The 18,949-nt window shown below is 30.9% G+C and overlaps 1 protein-coding gene across 1 annotated transcript; it reads right to left on the minus strand.

The window, feature by feature from the left end:
- LOC145333734 (uncharacterized) lies at nucleotides 1-6,819 on the minus strand. The gene is made up of 13 exons (XM_080178947.1): nucleotides 6,766-6,819; nucleotides 6,535-6,634; nucleotides 5,834-5,923; nucleotides 5,309-5,361; nucleotides 4,841-4,892; nucleotides 3,992-4,045; nucleotides 3,028-3,405; nucleotides 2,732-2,773; nucleotides 2,529-2,651; nucleotides 2,309-2,407; nucleotides 1,765-1,832; nucleotides 1,566-1,641; nucleotides 1-375 (listed from the first exon to the last, which is right to left on the minus strand). The coding sequence occupies exons 2-13, from the start codon at nucleotides 6,632-6,634 to the stop codon at nucleotides 362-364; spliced, it is 1,149 nt and encodes a 382-aa protein (XP_080035073.1). The 5' UTR covers nucleotides 6,766-6,819; the 3' UTR covers nucleotides 1-361.
- Between the last annotated feature and the right edge of the window lie 12,130 nt (nucleotides 6,820-18,949).

Raw genomic sequence — 18,949 nt, forward strand, 5'->3', positions numbered from 1 at the left:
TCTTTAAACTAAACTTTATTGTCAGATAAACATTCACATTAAAAAAAAGTGATATCAGAAATTAAACAAAAATTATCATTACTTTCATTAACTTTGAAACAATATAAATTAAGAATAGTTTTTTTCTCGCATCGTATTATAAACAGCTTCAGCATTGCAGGGCCAAAAATTTGGATTTAATCTTTTAATTGTACATTTTTATATTTGTAGAAAACTGGATATAATACGATGCTAGACATAGTTTTTTTCATATGGATGAGAACCGGTTTTTATCCAACGGATATTAATCGGTTTCGAATGAATATGAGAAATTAAATCATAATGTTGAATTTCAATTTATCAGGTCGTTGGTCATTTTCTTTTATCCATAGAATGCTGAAATGAAAATTATTAAATGAAATTTAATGTATTAATGCAAAGATAATAACAAGCTTGCATTATTTGTTCAAAAGTTCCAAATTAATATTTTTTTTCATAATAACAAATTAGTTTGAATTTTATTTTGTGATATATTTTAAACAGAATTATATACAAATAAAAAATTTTCAGGTATAAACAAGGATTATAATAAAACACTTTTAATCAAATTTAATGTCAAGCATTTAACAAAATATGAAAGGAGCTGTTGTAAAAACAAATCAATAACACAAAACAATATTTGTTCAGAAAAGGGTCATATAATTAAACAGTTGTTAGTCTGATGAGTTTGAAATCAAGAAAACTCAATTTCTTTAAGACATTGCGTCAGAAAATTGGTGGCAGTATTGTAAAATCAAACGTACCAAAAGACTGGACAAAGTGTCATGATGTGTGTCTGTCTGTATGTTTCCGCAAAATAAAATTAACACACTGATGACAACATTCATAAGTTGCAAAGCTAAAAAATTATGGATATATATATGAAAAAAATGATCTAAAGAGTATTTCAGACAAAAAAAAAAATCAGATTTAGCATATCCAAATAAAACTTGAAGGAAATATGTAGAGTGTAAGCTTATTCAATCCCTGAAAATTTCAGCCGTCTATCTTGAAAAAGTTTTGTAAAAATCATGAAAACTTAAAGATCTAGGAATCGATCTAGCACCCCAATAAACATACAAATCTTAATGAAACTTAGTGAAAATATGTAGAATGTCAATTTATTTATTCCTTGAAAATTTCAGTCGTCTGTATTGAAAAGGAAACGAGAAAATTACGAAAACATAAAAATCTAGGAATCTATCTAGCACCCTAATTAAAAGACAGATAGATAAAACAGTGTGTAGATTAGATAAGCATATGTCATATGAATCTTTACTAAAAATATCAGCTGTCTATCTTTTATAGGAGCCGAGTAAATCAAGTTCTCCCTTTTGGTGTCTGACATACGGACGGTGAGTCGGACGTTCTGACGGGCAATTGGAATTAAGAGTATCTTCGCTACTAAAAATGATGAAGAAAACCCTCTCTAAAATGATAAAATTCAATGTAATGTGTTTTTGGTTGGCGTTGTTAGTTTAAAGGTTTTATATTGTATCTAAAATCATTAAATACATTTTTTACAAACTGCAGTGTAGGATAAATACCTGGCATCTTACAGACAGCTGACATACTAATTGTACATATTGTATCATTCCATTTATAGCCTTTTGCTTTCCACCACTGTAAATATAAAATTAAATTTGGTAAATATTAAAACTTTTGCTTTTTTGATTTTAAAAATATAATTTTAGCTATATCAATGCAGATAAAAAGAATTATTACAACTAACAAAAACAGTCTTACATGGATACAGTGTTCATTTTTCTTCCATCCATTATCTGGTTGACCTGCAAACCAATCTGCATATGTAACTGAAAAGAAATTAGCCTTAATGTTTGATCTATTATTTGTAAACATTTCTTTATATTTTACTAGCAACTACGCCTATAGCCCATAGGGTCTTTGCCCCAAGAGGTAGTTTAAAAAAAAAAATTAGGTACCTCCCCCCCTTAAAATTGGTCCTTTCCTAAAAAAAAGGTAACTACATTAAAAAAATAGGGGAGGTTTTTTTATTTTTAGGGGGGTTGGTGGTGTCCAACCCCCCAAGGAAATAGCCTAAAACCACCACAGGACCAGTAGGTATATTCCCTGAAGAGTAGAATCCAATCGGTTCAGTAGTTACCAAACAGACATCATTCTACTTTGTATTATAGATTAAGCTCCCAATATTTCATTAGTTTGGCAGAAGAAATTTTTTGGTTAGCAGGGTGTTTTAACTTCTAGTAAAAAAGCCTAAAACTGACATAGTAAGTATAAATATTATATATATAATTTTATGTTTATTTACCTTGAGATCCATCTAGCCAAATATGGTTTCCCTCCCGATCGTGGTCATTAGCTCCCATCCAAAATCCAAAGTCATTCGCATAACTATTTTTCATGAGATCTATATATAAATTTATGTGTGTCTAGGGGAAAATAAAACATCTATTGATAAATCTTAATGTTCTTTTCATAATATTATTTAATATTTTTGTGCTTTGCTACTTTATTACTAAAATACTAACCTAATACAAAATTGTTTTCACCCCATGTGGTTATTTTGGCAAGACTTGAACCAGAGGTATAGGCACATGTTGCTTTGGCATCATACCAGTTCAATGTACTACCTACAGTTTTAAAGCAGGAACCTGATTTTTAATAAGAATAAATATATTAAATCATATTAAAATATTTTTCATTCTTTTAAATTTACTGAAAGCAGGTATACCTGTTGGATAATAATAAGACCATCCCGAATCACATGGTTTTTCTAAAACATATAAAATAAATATTAAGTTTATTCAACCACAATTAACTGTCTAGTGTATACTTTAGTTTGATTGCAATTACTGTTGTTCACCAAATTCTGATTAATGATTTTAATTTACCTTGGGGAGCCTTTTTAGGTACAATTTACTCTCAAATAAAAATTCTATATAAAATCTATGGTTGATTATGCTGTTTTATTTGAAATAAATTAGAAAAAGATTCAACCGATTTTATAAATAATATTATATATTTTACTTGTAGTTGTAGTTGTAGTTGTAGTTGTTGTAGTAGATGTTGTAGTTGTAGTTGTTGTAGTAGATGTTGTAGTTGTAGTTGTTGTAGTAGATGTTGTAGTAGATGTTGTAGTTGTTGTAGTAGATGTTGTAGTTTTTGTAGTAGATGTTGTAGTTGTTGTAGTAGATGTTGTAGTAGATGTTGTAGTAGATGTTGTAGTTGTTGTAGTAGATGTTGTAGTAGATGTTGTAGTTGTTGTAGTAGATGTTGTAGTTGTTGTAGTAGATGTTGTAGTAGTTGTCGTAGATGTTGTAGTTGTACTCAGAGTGGTAGTTGTATTTGTTATAATGGTAGGAGTAGTAGCAGGGGAGGTTGTTGTAGGTGATGTAATTATTTCTCCTGTAATTAAAGTATAACAAGTTTTAACTCATGCTCATTAACAAACACTTTTAGAGTGTCAGAAATGAAATAAATGTGTCGCAAAACTGCTTAAATACAGGTATACTGTGTAATGACATACTCATATTTTTACTTGAATTGAGATTTTTTTCTGATAAAATTGTACATTGTTATAATAGGAATCTGTATTCCAAAAATCAGATGAAAAGGATAATTATATACAGAACATACAAAAATTTTTTTTAAAAGTTTAATCAGAAACATGTTTTGAATGGGCATACGGACTTTCTGGAAATGAATATTCCTTAATCGTGCTTAACTTTTATAGGAATCTGCATGCAAAGTTTGAAATTGATAGGATAATTCTAACATGTCTAAATTAATGAAATTAATGAGATGAGAAATAGTTATTTATTGAATTGTATTATAGACTGCTTTTCGCAAATATTAAAATGATTATAATTTTAATATTTATGGAAAATTATCTATAATACAAGGATTTACATGATTTTTTAGTATGGCTGAGTACCGGTTCTAATCCAGCGGATATTAATCAGTTTCAACGCCATACTGGAAATCTAATTACCTGTTGCATTTGTGAAGATTATTGAAGAGTTTGCTGATATTGTAGTAGTGTAGTCTAAATATTTTATATTTTACAATAAATACTTTGTAAACAAGGATGACAACATCTATAAGTAGCAAAGCTCAAAATGATGAAAAGATATTGGGAAAAAATTTGATATTGAGCAGTGTCATACAATAAACATTAATCTTTATAAAATAGGGAAATCATGAAACCTTTAAAATCACGCAACCTTTAAAATCATGAAAACTTAAAAATCTAGGAATCCATCTAGCGCCGCAATTAATAGACAAATCTTAATGAAACTTTATGGAAAAATGTAAAATATGAGCATATTCAATAACTGATAATTTTAGCCGTCAATCCTGAATAGGAATAGAGAAAATCACAAACACCTAAAAATCTAGAAATCGATCTAGCACCCCAATTTATAGACAAATCTTAATAAAATATGTACATAACATCTTATGAAACTATGTAGAATATAAAATTGATTAATTCCTGAAAATTTCAGCCATCTATCTTGAGAAAAAGTTGAGAAAATAACGAAAATGTAAAAATCTAGGAATCAATCTAGCATCCCAAATAATAGACAGATGGACAAAACTATGTATATTTGATGGGCATAAATAATGGGAATCTTCACTAAACAAGTCAGTTGTCTATCTTGAATAGGAGCTGAGAAAATCAAGTTTCCCTGATAACGTTACGGACTGACTGATGGACGGACGGATTGACGGACAGACAAAGTAAATTATAGAGTAGTGTCGCTACAAAAAAGTGAAATATTTTTTTATAAACAAAATATCAATTCATAATTTTGAAAAATATGAATGAAAGATTGCTTACTTTTATCTAAGACTAGGAAGGGTTTCTTTATTGCTCCACTAGACTCAATATACTAAGGGATAGTTTTTTTTAATATAATAAATATATAAGTATGTCAGTATAGATAAACTAAAATATATTAAACTAATGGCTTGGACCATAGCCTTCACAGAAATGTGAGATGTGTCTTGTATTCCCCCCCCCCCCCCCCAAAAAAAAAATATTTTGTTATGACCCCAATTTAAAACGTCCCCACTACCAATAAAAAACCTCCCTGAAAATTACATTACAGCCATTTATGAATTCTTAGGGACCTACAGATAGAAATACAAACATCCAGTCATTGGAATATGGAACTAACGACTTCAGACCTAGCCTCTAGCCTACCCAGTCCCTTATGTTTTCAAAAAAAAAATATTAGGTTATTATATAAATCTTTTTATTTTACATTAAAAATTGTTCAAGGCAGGTTCTTTTAAAAAACTATTCCTGTTCACAAAAATCAAAGAGTTTTTGACATATGAATCTGTTTTCTGGCCATCCTGAAAACAAAAATACTTTCATTAATGTCAATTCTATCCCCATTTACAAGTGAACTATCTCTGCAACTTTATTTTAGAAAAGAGCTCTTTTTATATTGGAAAATAAATATTTTTAGATTTCTAGCGGCTACACTCTCAAGACCTCTAATGGAATGTAAAATATTTTTATATAAATCTAAGTTAAGATAAGCAAAAAATATCTAAAAGTCTGCTAGGCGGCGCTAGTTTCATAGAAACCTTAACAGCAAAACTTGTGCTGCCTAGTGGCTTTTTATATATTATTTTATTTTTGGCGATTTCTCTTGAAGGTTGGTTGTACCCTCCCCCAAAATAGTTAAAAACATGCCCATGCCCTTTGATAAGCTACATTGTAAAGGAGAATCATATCAGCCTAGGCGTTAGCAAGATATTTTTGTACATACATACAGACAAACAGTTAGAGATCCTGTTACTTTTTTATGATGATACTAACCTGGAGCTTGAAAGTCAGTGCATCCATAAAAATAATGTGCACAATCATCTAGAGTTTTGGGGGGATTAGCAGCCAATGAGAAATCCCAACCTAAAAAATCACAAGTCAGGTGATTTATCTAAGTATCCTTTGGTTTAATATTTATTTTTGTAAAATTTCTTAATTTTACTACATTCCAAATTTAGCCCTAGATAAATTTTAATTACATTTTAAGTATATTTCGTTGAAACCAATTATTATCCGCTGGATTAGAACCGGTTCTCAGCCATACTGAAAAATCAGGTATAGCATTGTATTACAAATAGTTTTCCTTTAAAATTAAAATAAAAATAATCAAATTAATACAAGTTTTGTTAACCTGGGCCTTCAAGCTCCTTGAGGCTAACAAAATTGGTTTTAGTATTAAATATATTTTTTAATATCCGCAAGAATCTTTCAGTAATACGATGCGATACATAGCTATTATACAAAAACATTTTTTTCTAGAACTTATCTAAATTTTGTGCACTGTATTGTATGAAACTTTGTGTATTCTTATAAACAGTGTATTTTTAATGGAAAAAAGGTATTGCTTAATTTAACCCAATTACCATTGATAAAAATCAATCACTTATATAATATCTCATTTTCTTCAATGACTTATACCAGAAAAAAAAATCGCAGTTTTCTAGCAGTTAAAGCAATTAATTTTTAAAAATTACCTGTTCTCAGAAGATTATTTGTCCTTGGCTGGTAAACATCAGTCTTTGAATAAAAGGTCCCAAACTCAAGTAGGAGGGTGAATAAAGCCAACACCCTCATCTAAATAGTCCTTGTCTGACAACTTGAGGATTTTTAAATATGTTCAATATAATATACAGTAAGAACCACAAAAAAGTAGTAGGTGCAGAGCCCATATTTCCTAATATATAACTACTATTAATGATAAATACCTTTTAGTTCCTTATTCCAGTCCTAAGTGAATGACGGAGAAAACTGAACTGAGACAATACATTTGAGTATGTGAACCTTTATACTTTGGTAATTTACAAATGTATGGTGTGTCATCATAACCGTCAGTTGTTTTACTTGTACCAATCCTAAGAAGCTATAAATAAATGCTAAATGCAAAATACTTTATTATCTCATAATAAATAGCCATGTAAGTTTTCTTCTTTTCTTTACAATAATAATTCTATGATAGTATATTATTTCAAAACCATAAAAATTTATGATCTTGCCTGGTTTGCTTGAATTCTGTGCTTGGCAGGATTTAGAAATTCAAAGCAAAATTTAACTCTCAGTTAGTGATAGCCCTCCAGTTGTTACACTCATTAAAATGAGATAGAAATGAGATTAGCAAATTTTAATAAAGTGCTAAAATATTTCCGCTTTATAAATATCCTAATTCGGAAGACTGCTTTTTAAAATGTTTAGAAAGTTTAGATTTTAAGACAGGATCGTGAAAGGAAACAAGTTTATAAATATGATTATAACTTTATTATATACTTTTATTTAGAGTTGGTCATTTTTAGAAGCGAAGTTACTCTATAAATTAAAATGTTCGTATGTCCGTCAGAAAAGTTTTTGGGAAACGTGATTTTCTCAGCTCCTATTAAAAATAGCTGAAATCTTGTCAACATTTCTATCAATATGAACAAAATTAAGTATAAAATATCCATTGCGGTCGGACTGTTTTTAGGCAGGTTTTTAGCTATTTTTATATATTTCAAAACGTTTGGGGGAAACTGCGATTTTCTTGGCTGCAATGTAATTTACTTTGACTGTCATCTTGGCAGTTATCATAAAGAATATAAAAACACGCGAGAAAGATTTCATAATTTTCCCCCATCAAATCTATTCTTAACAAATGTCCTGTAGATTTAAATTTTTTGTGCTTCGCTACTTATGGATGTTGTCATCCTTGTTTATGTAGGGTCCGTAATGGATCTCATCATTGATTTATGTATTTTAGAGTTGTCCTATCCATTTCATATGCATGGTGTTAACGCTTGGATAAATATTTTATCTTTAAAAATTAGATATCATTTCTGACTCCTGTCATAAGATGTTTTAAAAGCGAAGCTTTTCTATAATTAGGGTCGGTCCGTTCGTACGTCCATCTGGAACGGACAGCATTTTTCTTAATTCTTATAGTAGTTTGGTACTATTTAGAAAGCGTAGCAACTTAGTAATTGTTACCAAAATGTCCGTATGTCTCTTTTAAACATGTTAATTTTTAACTTTTTTAACACAAATTTTTATGAGATATAAATATCCGATTGATCTAATTTTATGAATACTGATTCATTAGACAACAAAGTACAATGTTATAAGCGAAGCATCTCTATAATCAAGTCCTAAAAACGTAAGTATGCCCTTAAACATTATCCTGTATTTAACAGTTTTTCAACAAATTTACTTAAAATTGTGTTGACATTCAGTTCTGACACTCTACAAGTGGTGATGTTCGTTTGTCTTACCGTTTCAGACCTTTACTTTTTATGGATGTTGTAATACTTGTTAGAGAGATAATTTTCTTTTTAAAAAAATACTATTAAAAAATAAATAAGACTTGTAATGAAATAATACCAGCATTATAAATCAGGGATCTAAATTATACAGGGATAAGACAATGACCGATAAATTGATGTATATCCCCAATGATGATACAAAAAATCACTCTTCTGTAGATTATAATTGGTTGAAACTTTTGGACTCTTAATTTAATGAACCAAACAAAACACAATTCATTTTAAAAGTCCCCAAAGTTGTAAAGCAAACGAATATGAAAACGTTATTAAAAACTTTGGGAACTAGTGTAATAGAGAGACCTTTGTCCCCTTTCCTTCCTGATAAAGAAAAACTGACGGAATTTTTATTTGGACTTGTTAGTGGTGGTTTATTTTAGGTTAGGTTAGGTACTTGTTAATGATTGCCCCACAGGATTAGAAAATTGGCCTCACAGGGTTAGAACCTCTTGCAAAGGCTAGAAATTGGAGAAAAGCTACTGTGAAAATTCGTTTTCTTTATGACAAGGATGACAACATTCAAAAGTAGCGAAGACCAAATTAATTGGTATTATTCTCTTAGAAATATTTTTTTTCAATTTTGAAATATTTGCTCCCAGGGGAATTTTTTCTTAAATACGTTGTTATACGTGATTTTTTAGTATGGCTGAGACAGTGGCGTGCGAAGCACTTTGTCTAATGGGGGGCATTTTAAAGATTTTGTAAAATTTTGCCCCCCCCTAAATCAAAGTGCCCCGGGGGGGCACTTTGCTTTTGGGGGGGGCATTTTGATTATATATACTAATTTTCAATAAGGGCGTTTTAAGGGGTGGGATTATTTGATTATGGGCCTTCTAGTCCTTATCCCTTCTTCCCCATCCCTATTTCCCATTTATATCCCCCATCTCTTCCCCCCCATCTCTTCTCCCCCATCCCTTCCCCCCACCCTGCAATGACCGAAGGGAAGGGAGCTAGAAAGCATCTTCGAAAAAAAAGTACAAAAGATAATTTAACCTTCCCCCCCCCCCTACCACAAAAATTTTTTATTGGTGGAAGGGGATGTTATAAATATAAAATCTCAGCAGGAAGGATGAAAATTAACCTAATATGTAAAACTGATTTTAAATATTTCTTTATTGTATGACAACAAGGATGACAACATCTTTAAGTAGCAAAGCACAAAAAATCATTAATAAGAATACAGACAAGTAGATTTAAAGAGCATCTGTTGAAATAAATATATATTTTAGGTAGAAAAAGTCACAAATCCTTTTCCTGTATGTTGTGTGATGACAGTCAAAGTAAATTACATACTGGATGCTCAAAACAGCGAGAAATTTTTTTTTTTTTAATATTATAATCCACAAAAAAATTTATCGTACCATAAAAACCAAAGGTATAAAGAACTATGTAGAAAATAAAAAATTACTTGTCCTTTCATCTACAGATATAAAAATCTCTTAGAAATATGGAAAACTTTGGGGTATAGTCTCTTTTGTGGCAACGCCTTTTAAGGGGCATTTCGTCGTATTTTTATAGTAGCTTTTATTAGGTGACTCTAGTTTAAGTTAGGTCAGGTGATTTCCCCGCAAGGTTAGGCAATTGGCCCCGCAGGAGCTATAAATAGGTGAAAAGCTACTGTGAAAATACGACAAAATGCACCTTAAGAGGCAATGTCACAAAAGGGACTATACCCGAAATTTAAAAGATACAAAAATAGCCAAAAACGTTCTGAAAAGCAGTCTGACCTTCATAATGATGGGAATGTTAACATTAAGTTTTAGCCTTCTATCTTTAATTGCAGTTGAAAAAATCACATTTCCCCCTTTGCATTATGTACTGACAGCCATAGTGAATTATAGAGAAGCTAAAAAGTTATATCAACATATCCTACCCTCTTTAAATGGCACTTTAAAACTCTGTTAATTTTTGATTAAGTGGTGTTTCCAAGGATTTATAAGGGCGGTGCGTGAAGCGCAACTAAAAATATTTACTCCCCCTTTGAACTAAAATCAATTAAAGACAACATGAGTGGCGTATTTTATCAAGTTAGGAATATAGAGTGTAGTTAGTTTTAAGGGTTTTTAATGAAAATTGCCATAAAAAAACATGTCTTTTTGTAAGGGTATGTACACAAAAAAAATGATAAACTTATCCTGAAAATAATATGACATCATAGGCTTAGATAAATATCAACGCTGTTTCTTTTTTATATAAAATAACTTTTTGATTAAATATTTGTTGTTTACACATGTTTTTATAGAAATAAAAACAAAATATGCAATGTGATAAAAAGCAGAAACCATTTGGAAGGGCGAGAAGCGGAAATTTTTTTCTTTAAATATGCAGGGAGGGAGAGTTTTTGGGCTATTTATTACACTAGTCCACAATATTTCATATAAAATTTTCTTATTCGTTGGCTCAACAACTTTGGGGACTTTAATGTAATTTTGATTGGTTGGTTAATTAAGTCAAGTTTCCATACTCATCCACTAATTGTAATCTATATAAGGGGTAATTTTGTGTATCATCATTGGGGATGTACAAAATTTCTTTGGTAAAAAGTTTTTATTATACAAAATAAAATACTTCCTATTACCTGATTTGTTATGTTCAGTGAAAAAAGATTTTAACCTAATTTCTACACTAATTAAAAAATTTGGTAAGGTAAAATGAATAGTAAGTGTCTGCTTTTTTTTTGAGTATTTCTTGATCTTTTTTTTGGAAACTGGGATAGTTTTGCTTTTTGTAGGGTATGGGGCAAAAAGGGGCATTTTTGTTGACCAGGGGGGGGGGGGAATGGGGCATTTTTCAACATTTAGGGGGGGGGGCAGGGGGGCGGTGGCTAGGGGGGGGCGTTTTGGTCGCTAGGGGGGGGGGCGATTGCCCCAAATGCCCCCTTCGGTTCGCACGCCACTGGCTGAGAACCGGTCCTAATCCTCTGGATATTAATCGGTTTCGAAGCTATATTTGAAAAAAAAAATATTTTTTAAAAACACTCAAAATATAAATAGCTATACTTTCTTTTATGACATACGGATACAATATATGTGGATATTATGACAGGGGCAAATGGTTGGTTGTCTGTTGGATGTTACTTAACCTTAGGTGTTAGTGTATAGCATCCCATTACAAGCGGATGGTGATCTGGATTCTCTAGATGAACACTTAAAAATCGAAGGTGAATCCCGCCCTTACGAGGTAAATAACGTCAGAGTGAAAGGGAACATTAAGCTTTTTATTACATTAGTCCCCAAATAATGATTTTTTATTTGTTATTTCAACAACTTTTAAAACTTTTATTGAATTTTTGTAAAAATAAATTATAGAACTACATTTTATTTTTCTAAAAATCACGCAACCTAGGATTCCGAGGTTTCGTGTTTTTTCTTACAAAAAAATAATTTTGTTATTTTGTTTATTTTGGTGTTAACCTTAATTTGTTAATTGTTTGTCTATTGTCTAGCTATAATGTGATATGAAAGCATTGTAATACAATTAAAAAGGCTATATTTTGCAGGGAGGAAGGGAGGGGTCAATGGGCAATTAATTCAATTTTAGAGTTTTAACTCAATATCTTCAAAACCAGATATATCTGGAAAATTCCAAAAATTTAAAAAGCGCAGTCTTTATTAGATTTGTATAATAAGAAATTATAAAACACTAAAATAAAAGTTTATAACATTAGGTTATCCTGTCTTAATTATCTGTAAATAGTCTGTAATTTATCATAAGAGGCATGACCTTAGTACTGGCAGTTTCTTAAAAATAATACCATAATTGGGGTTTGTTTTCAGATTTGACAAGGGGTTGATTAGAATGGATAGTTACAGAAGTATCACAGTAGAATTTCTGGTTTATCCCACCCATTCTTAGAAGAAAACTATTTCGTTTAAAAACCAAAACAAACTTGTCTGCTTTTATTTGTATAGGTTAGTTCAGTAAGAGCCGTCTGCTTTCGGAATAATTGTTTTAGCGGCATTCTTTGCGCTGGTACCCAAAGTCTTTGAAATTTGCCAAAATAATAAAAGTTGCGTGTGTTCTGGTACCCAAAGTCCAAGACTGTCAGAAATATGCATTTTAGATCCATTGTCCCCTCCCTTCCTCCCTGTATATTTTGTCATTTTTTGTTTAAAATTATTCTATTAACATAACTAACATAGAAGAAACTATCTTGTATATGATCCATTTATAGAAGTAATAGGATCTCTGTCTGTCTGTGTGTACTGAATGATCTCGCTAACAACTTAGCCGATATGTTTCTCCTTTACGGTGTAGCTTTTCATTTATCATGGGTGGGAGGGTTCATAACTACATAATGGAGATAAATTGGGGGTATTTTAGGGGCAATTTATCTTAGGAAGTGTTGGTTCTTTCCCCAAAATAGTTACTAACGTCCATAGGACCCATAAGAAGCTATAACATTGTAAAGGAGAACAAAATCGGTTCTGTGGTTAGCAAGATCCTTTGGTACAGACAGACACACACACACAAAGATCCTGTTACTTTTATATAAGGATTAAAGGATTTCCATTATCACCTTTTGAGAACATTCCATAAAGAAGGAAATACATTTTTATGAGATTATTTAGAAAGATGTTTATGTATGATAAGGGTATTTATGTCCAAAGGTAGCGCCGCAATAATAAGATCGTACAGACAGAGTCAACACATGTATAGAAAAAAAACCTGATAAAAAAATTACAAGATGAAAAAGGAAAAATTAAGTTAATAAGCATCACAAGCATAGCCAAAAGTATAACCAGTATTTTTTTAAAGAAAGAGAAGAGCGAACATAGGAAAGACAGAGTTAAACGGCAGGTGGGTTGCTGCTGTACACAGTGGACATATGGACGTACGTACTTTCTAACTATATGTGATGGAGTATCGCTACTCTACATGTCGGTCTCTCCCGCTACAAGAGAAAGGGAGAGAAAGGGAAAAAGAGCAATAAAGAGACAATGAAAAATAGTTGTTGATCTGTCACAGATGACTTTATAAAATAGAAAACAAATCTGTGAATTAGGGTAATCTGCCAAAAGATGGCTATCTTTGATAGAAACTGAGAAAAAGTAAAATAAAAACTATAAAAGCAACTAAAAAGCAGTCTAGTAACAGTCTAGCTGCTTATGTTATTAACTGAACAAAAATGCCCAATAGTTAAAGGAATCTAAACTAGAAAAATCAAACCTCTATCTTTCATAGCTCTTAAGAAAATAAAATTTTTGTTAACAGTCTGTGAAGTACGGACGGACGAATGTACACACCGACCCTAGTTATTGAGTAGCTTGCGCTAATATCCATATGCTCATTTGGTTAAAGAATGTACGTAGATGTTTTAAATATACTTTAAACTAATTTTGAGGATTACTCAAATTCCCTTAATTACTTGTCTTTATATTTCTAATGTACATTACCTTTTCAATTAGACAATAAAACAGTTTTAAGGTAATTATATTCTAAGTAGTTTTATGCAGTAAGACATTAACAAAACGTTTGATCGTTCATATAACAAGGATATAATAATCCAATTCATTCGAGTTTTCAAACATGAATTTGTAGAACGATTGGGTATATTGTAAAGCATCTCTATGTTTAAATCTGTATTGAAGTAATTTTGGGATAGATTTAAATTAAAATTTCGTTGATAATCATATTTGTTAATGTTCGTTTGTCTGACCTCTTGTTAGCTTCGCTTTTATTGGTGTTGTTATTCTTGTTTCCATATATAATAATATATATATTTGTATGTATTTGTATGTATTTAATGTATATAGAATATACGTGGATACTATGGCGATGAAAAATTGTCTTGAATTTAGGTTGCTAACATAAACATTACTTTTTGGTTAGTTCTTTCATCCAGTAGGGGAGGGGGGGTGGGGGTAAAGGCAATCTGTAGGGGAATCATTATTTTAGCAAGCTATGAGTTTCACTTTAATAGAGTATATGATAATCTGGTGCAAGATTATTTATATATTACAAACTACCACTGGGCTACATCCGCAAGTAGTACGGGCCAAATTATCATCATCATCAGTCAGGGAGGGGACATTGGGCTGTAAATAATATTAGTAACCGATGTTTTATAAAGAATATTTTACAATTCATTGGCTCTAAAACTTTGGGTACTTTTATAAAAACCCACAGTTTTAATCTTTAGAAATATAAATTTTGGTTTTCAGGATGTAAATCAATTTATCATTCTTTGTCTTATCCCTTAATTCCCTGCAAAATCTAAATGAAATAATCATCTTGTACATTAAGGCGGGTTTATTTTCAGATTTTTTGGAATTTCACATTTTCCCACATTGGCAAGGGTTACTGGGCATATATAAAACCCTGTGAAACTTGAAACAGGTTTTTTAATCCAAAAACAATGGGCGCGCGGGGGGGGGGGGAATAAAAAGTGCCCACCCCCTTATAAAACCAAAAATTGAAATTCCTTCAAACACAGGCATGTTGCATATCAAAATGACCGCATTGAAATGCTGATTACAGATCTGAAAACCGTTTTGAAAAATATTGCTCCTAGTTCGAATAAGAGCTAATTAAGTACCTAAAAAGGCTGATTTAGTCAAAATTGTTCATTTTGGTAGGTTATTTGAAAATTTTTTCAGACTGAATCTATATTTTTCGAAACGGTTTTCAGATCTGTAATCAAAAAGTTGAAAATCAACCCGCCTTATTGTACATCCGTTTATATGCATTTATCCATCCTGTTATATAAAGTAGTAAGGCTTTTTTATCTTTAGCTTAAGATTTTGATAACTACCGAGCCGATTTAGATCTCTATTTTAGTGAAGCTTTAAATGAGTTCCTTGATGATTTTAGACTATTTAATTTGTAGATTTAAGACTTCGGGTGTTTTAAGGCTACATTTCTGTTTTCCCTACCCTTAAAATACAGAGCTCCTAGATGCTTGGGCACAGCCTCTAGTATTACTATAAAACTACATTTTGTGTTTTTTTGGGTGTGAGGTAAAAAATAAATAATTTCTATGGAAAAAGGTGATATAAATTGTCAGTGAATTGTAGAATAATTTTGTCTATCTATCTATCTTTCTACCTATCTATATATCAAATATTAAAGATAATGTATGGTTGATCAACTAGATAATTATTTGTTGGCCAATATCCAACATATCTCTATCTATCTATTAGTCTATCTCTCTATCAATATGGCTATCTATTTTCCTAATATTAAAGGTACCCATGGGAAGGGAGAGAAATAAATGAATAAACTATTGATTGGCAAATGTGTAACTTACATATATTTACCAATTATCTATCTATGTATGTCTAAATAAGTGTATATCTATCTATCTATCATATCTATTTGATGTTAAAGCTACCCATTATAAAATATATGGTTGATTAACAAAATAACTATTAGTTGGCCAATGTGTAACTTAAGTATTTCTATCTATCTATCTCTATATATCTAACTAACTGTATATCTTTAAATTTATTCTATCTATCTATTAAAGTAAAATGATAGAGGGGGCACAAACTATATGTAACTCTACCCTTGGGGTTGGGACCATGTGCCGACTTTCAATTGGGTCTTTGAAAATCTTAACATAGCCAAGTTGGTACAAAATAGCAGAAAGCAATTTGTTAGCAGACAAAAGAGGTCCTTTTTTGGCCATATTACTTGTTTAAACATCTATACCCATACATTTATTATGAATCTATTTATTTGTATATTGTAGTTCATGAAGCAGATAATTATTAATTGGCCCATGTCCAACATACAAATGGTTGGGGTACAAATAACCAAATAAAAACCCAATTTCCTCATTTTATCCTTAGAATGTTAGAATAGTACTATGGATTTTAAACTTTGCATAATGATTCCTGTTGACACTATATGTTTATTAATATTCCTGTGTTTTGACAGCAAAGCTTTTCTATAATTAGGGTGTATCCGTACGACTGGACGTAACAAATAACTCTAATCATTAATTTAGGCATGTTAGCATTGTCCTAACGATTTTCTTTAACATTTCTGTTTAAGTTTTAAAGTGTAGCAACTATTATCATTAAATAATCAACTATTATCAGAATTTCCGTTGGTTCATTTAAAACATGCTCATGTTTGACAACAAATTTTTTCATACTTGTGAATTTATATTCTGGCTTTTATGTTCAATTTTAATTTTTGTTTGGCCTACCGCCTTATTTACCGCTTTTATGAATTTTGTGATTCTTGTTTTATAAAACTACTTTGTATAAATGTAATATTTATTTCCAGTTTGGCTTAGTAACCGATTTATATCCTCTTGATTTGAACCGGTTCTCAGCCATACTGAAAAAAAACATGTATAGCATCGTATTACAGACAACTTTCCACGAATATTAAAATAATAATTATAACAATAATATTAGTTTTTAGCCCGGACCTTCGCCACATCTGGGCTAACAAAACTGATTTTAATTTGTCATTTTGATATCTGCTGAAAGCTGTTTATAATTCCATCCGATAGATAACTATTCCCACAATGTCAAAGGGAAAATGGTATCCCAACCACTCATAATAACTGAAGTAAAAATATAATGATAATAAACTACCCAAGTGTACAGAAGTAATTCATTTAGCCAATCCTAGCCTAATCAATCTTCATACGAAATTCCCCAATTAAGTAACGGCTATAACCCAAACCATAATTTTTCTCCATTCTTAAGTTAATCAACTTAAATATTTATTTTCAAAAATTAAGTTTTATAAAGATGTACCTGTCTATCTAAAAATAAAATTTTTACCCGCGACCGTAGCTCAACACGTAGAGCATCTGCTCGTCGTCGGGAAGGTGATAGGTTCGAATCTCGGTCTGACACCGCGTCACAACTAAAGACGTTAAAAATCAGGCTCAACTCATTACCATGCACAGTTAGAACTTCTCAGACAAAGGTCGTGCAATCAAAGGGTGGGTTGAAAATCAATCTCACCTTGTATTTAACTTTCTATCAAACTATTTTCTATGTATCTTGCTACCTATCTATTTATCTATCTAATAAATTAAAGCATCCAATCATAATATTATCAATCTCACCTTGTATTTAACTTTCTATGTATCTTGCTACCTACCTATCTATCTTTTTTATCTATCTATATATCTTTTTTATCTATCTATCTATCTAATAAATTAAAGCATCCAATCATGGAATTATCAATCTCACTTCATAAAGTTATTCCCCCCTTCCCTCACATACTCAAACCATTAAATAGACTGATTCTAAAGCCAATATTTTAACTTAGTATAACAGTACAATGTTAAAAATTCATAACGAATAGACTGTACCTTAGGCATGTTTTAATTGTTTAAAACGAATAAGAAAAAGTTATCATAAAACTTTGGGGACTAGTACAATAAACAACCCAATGTCATCTCCCTCTCTGACTTCAGAGAATGCTATAATCCTTTTTGTACTGTAATTGTATAATAATATAATAACTAAGGAAACGACCACTTACTCAAACCATTTATATGACAATTACAATTAATAGTATGTGTGAGAATTTCCCCGCTTTCCTGAAAAGTAAAGATCAATTGACTTTGCCGTTTTCGATATCATCATGAGCAAACCTTGATCATATTGCCATTATAAGAATAGAGTTCTGTAAATTCTGTATTGACAAGAGAAACTTTGTGCCATGTGTTCAATTTAGCTCATTAATTGCTTAGTTCGTTCATCCAGTAGGAAGGTAGGGGATAGGGTAAAGAGTTTAAATGAGGGGTATTATTATTTTAACCAGCTGCGAGCATCACTGTATGAAAATCAGGTGCAACATTAAAGTAATATAATATCAATTGTTCTATAATAATTAAATTTTATATAACGTCTTAAATCATATATTCTAGACTGCAGCGCGTCTTGCAGGTAAGTTAAAAATGCTACAGACTGCTACAATGACAGGCGCGTGGAATTAATATTATATGTAATATAGAATTCATTAAACCATTTTACCAAGAACTCTGCGCAGTGCTTTCTAACGTACCTTTTTTTCACAATGAGCCGTTCTTTTTTAATGTAATTTTTTCAGAGACATAAGGGACAATGGGCTTTTTATTACACTAGTCCCCAAAGTTTTAAATTGTCGTTTTCTTATTCGTTGGTTTAACAACTTTAGTGACTTTTGATTGGTTGGTAAATTGAGTTAAATGTTCAAACGTTTCAACCACTAATTTTAATATTCAAATTCAAAATTTTTTTTTTACAAATCTTAATAAAACTTGGTGAAAATATGTAGAATGTAATATAAATTTCTCTCTGACAGTTTTAGCCTTCTAAATTGAATAGGAATTGAGAAGATCAAGAAAACTTGAAAATCTAGGAAACTATCTAGCACCCCAAATACTAGACAGATGGACAAAACAATGCTTAGATTAAAGGGGCATATGTCATAGGAATATTCACTAAAAATTTCAGCTGTCTATCTTGAATAGAAACTGAGAAAATCACGTTTCCACATAGCGTTACGGACTGACGAACATACAAAGATGGGATGTATGTTAACTTATCGGCCATTGTCTTATCCCTTTAGATCCCTGAAATATTTGCTCGATATTGCTATGCTTAATATGGATATATATACTTGTCCTTTTTGAATAAGTTAAAACAAA

Source organism: Acartia tonsa, chromosome 12 (genome assembly GCF_053477335.1).
Source record: "Acartia tonsa isolate MP-2025a chromosome 12, ASM5347733v1, whole genome shotgun sequence".
Lineage (NCBI taxonomy): Eukaryota > Metazoa > Arthropoda > Copepoda > Calanoida > Acartiidae > Acartia > Acartia tonsa.

Bases quoted from the DNA above. Each gene is read 5' to 3' on its own strand.
- LOC145333734 (XM_080178947.1), bottom strand. From the start codon at position 6,634: ATGAGGGTGTTGGCTTTATTCACCCTCCTACTTGAGTTTGGGACCTTT. The intron at 3,406-3,991 runs GTAATTAGATTT...CTTTAATTACAG, and splicing joins AATCTTCACAAATGCAACAG to GAGAAATAATTACATCACCT. The intron at 2,652-2,731 runs GTATACCTGCTT...ATTAAAAATCAG, and splicing joins GTCTTATTATTATCCAACAG to GTTCCTGCTTTAAAACTGTA.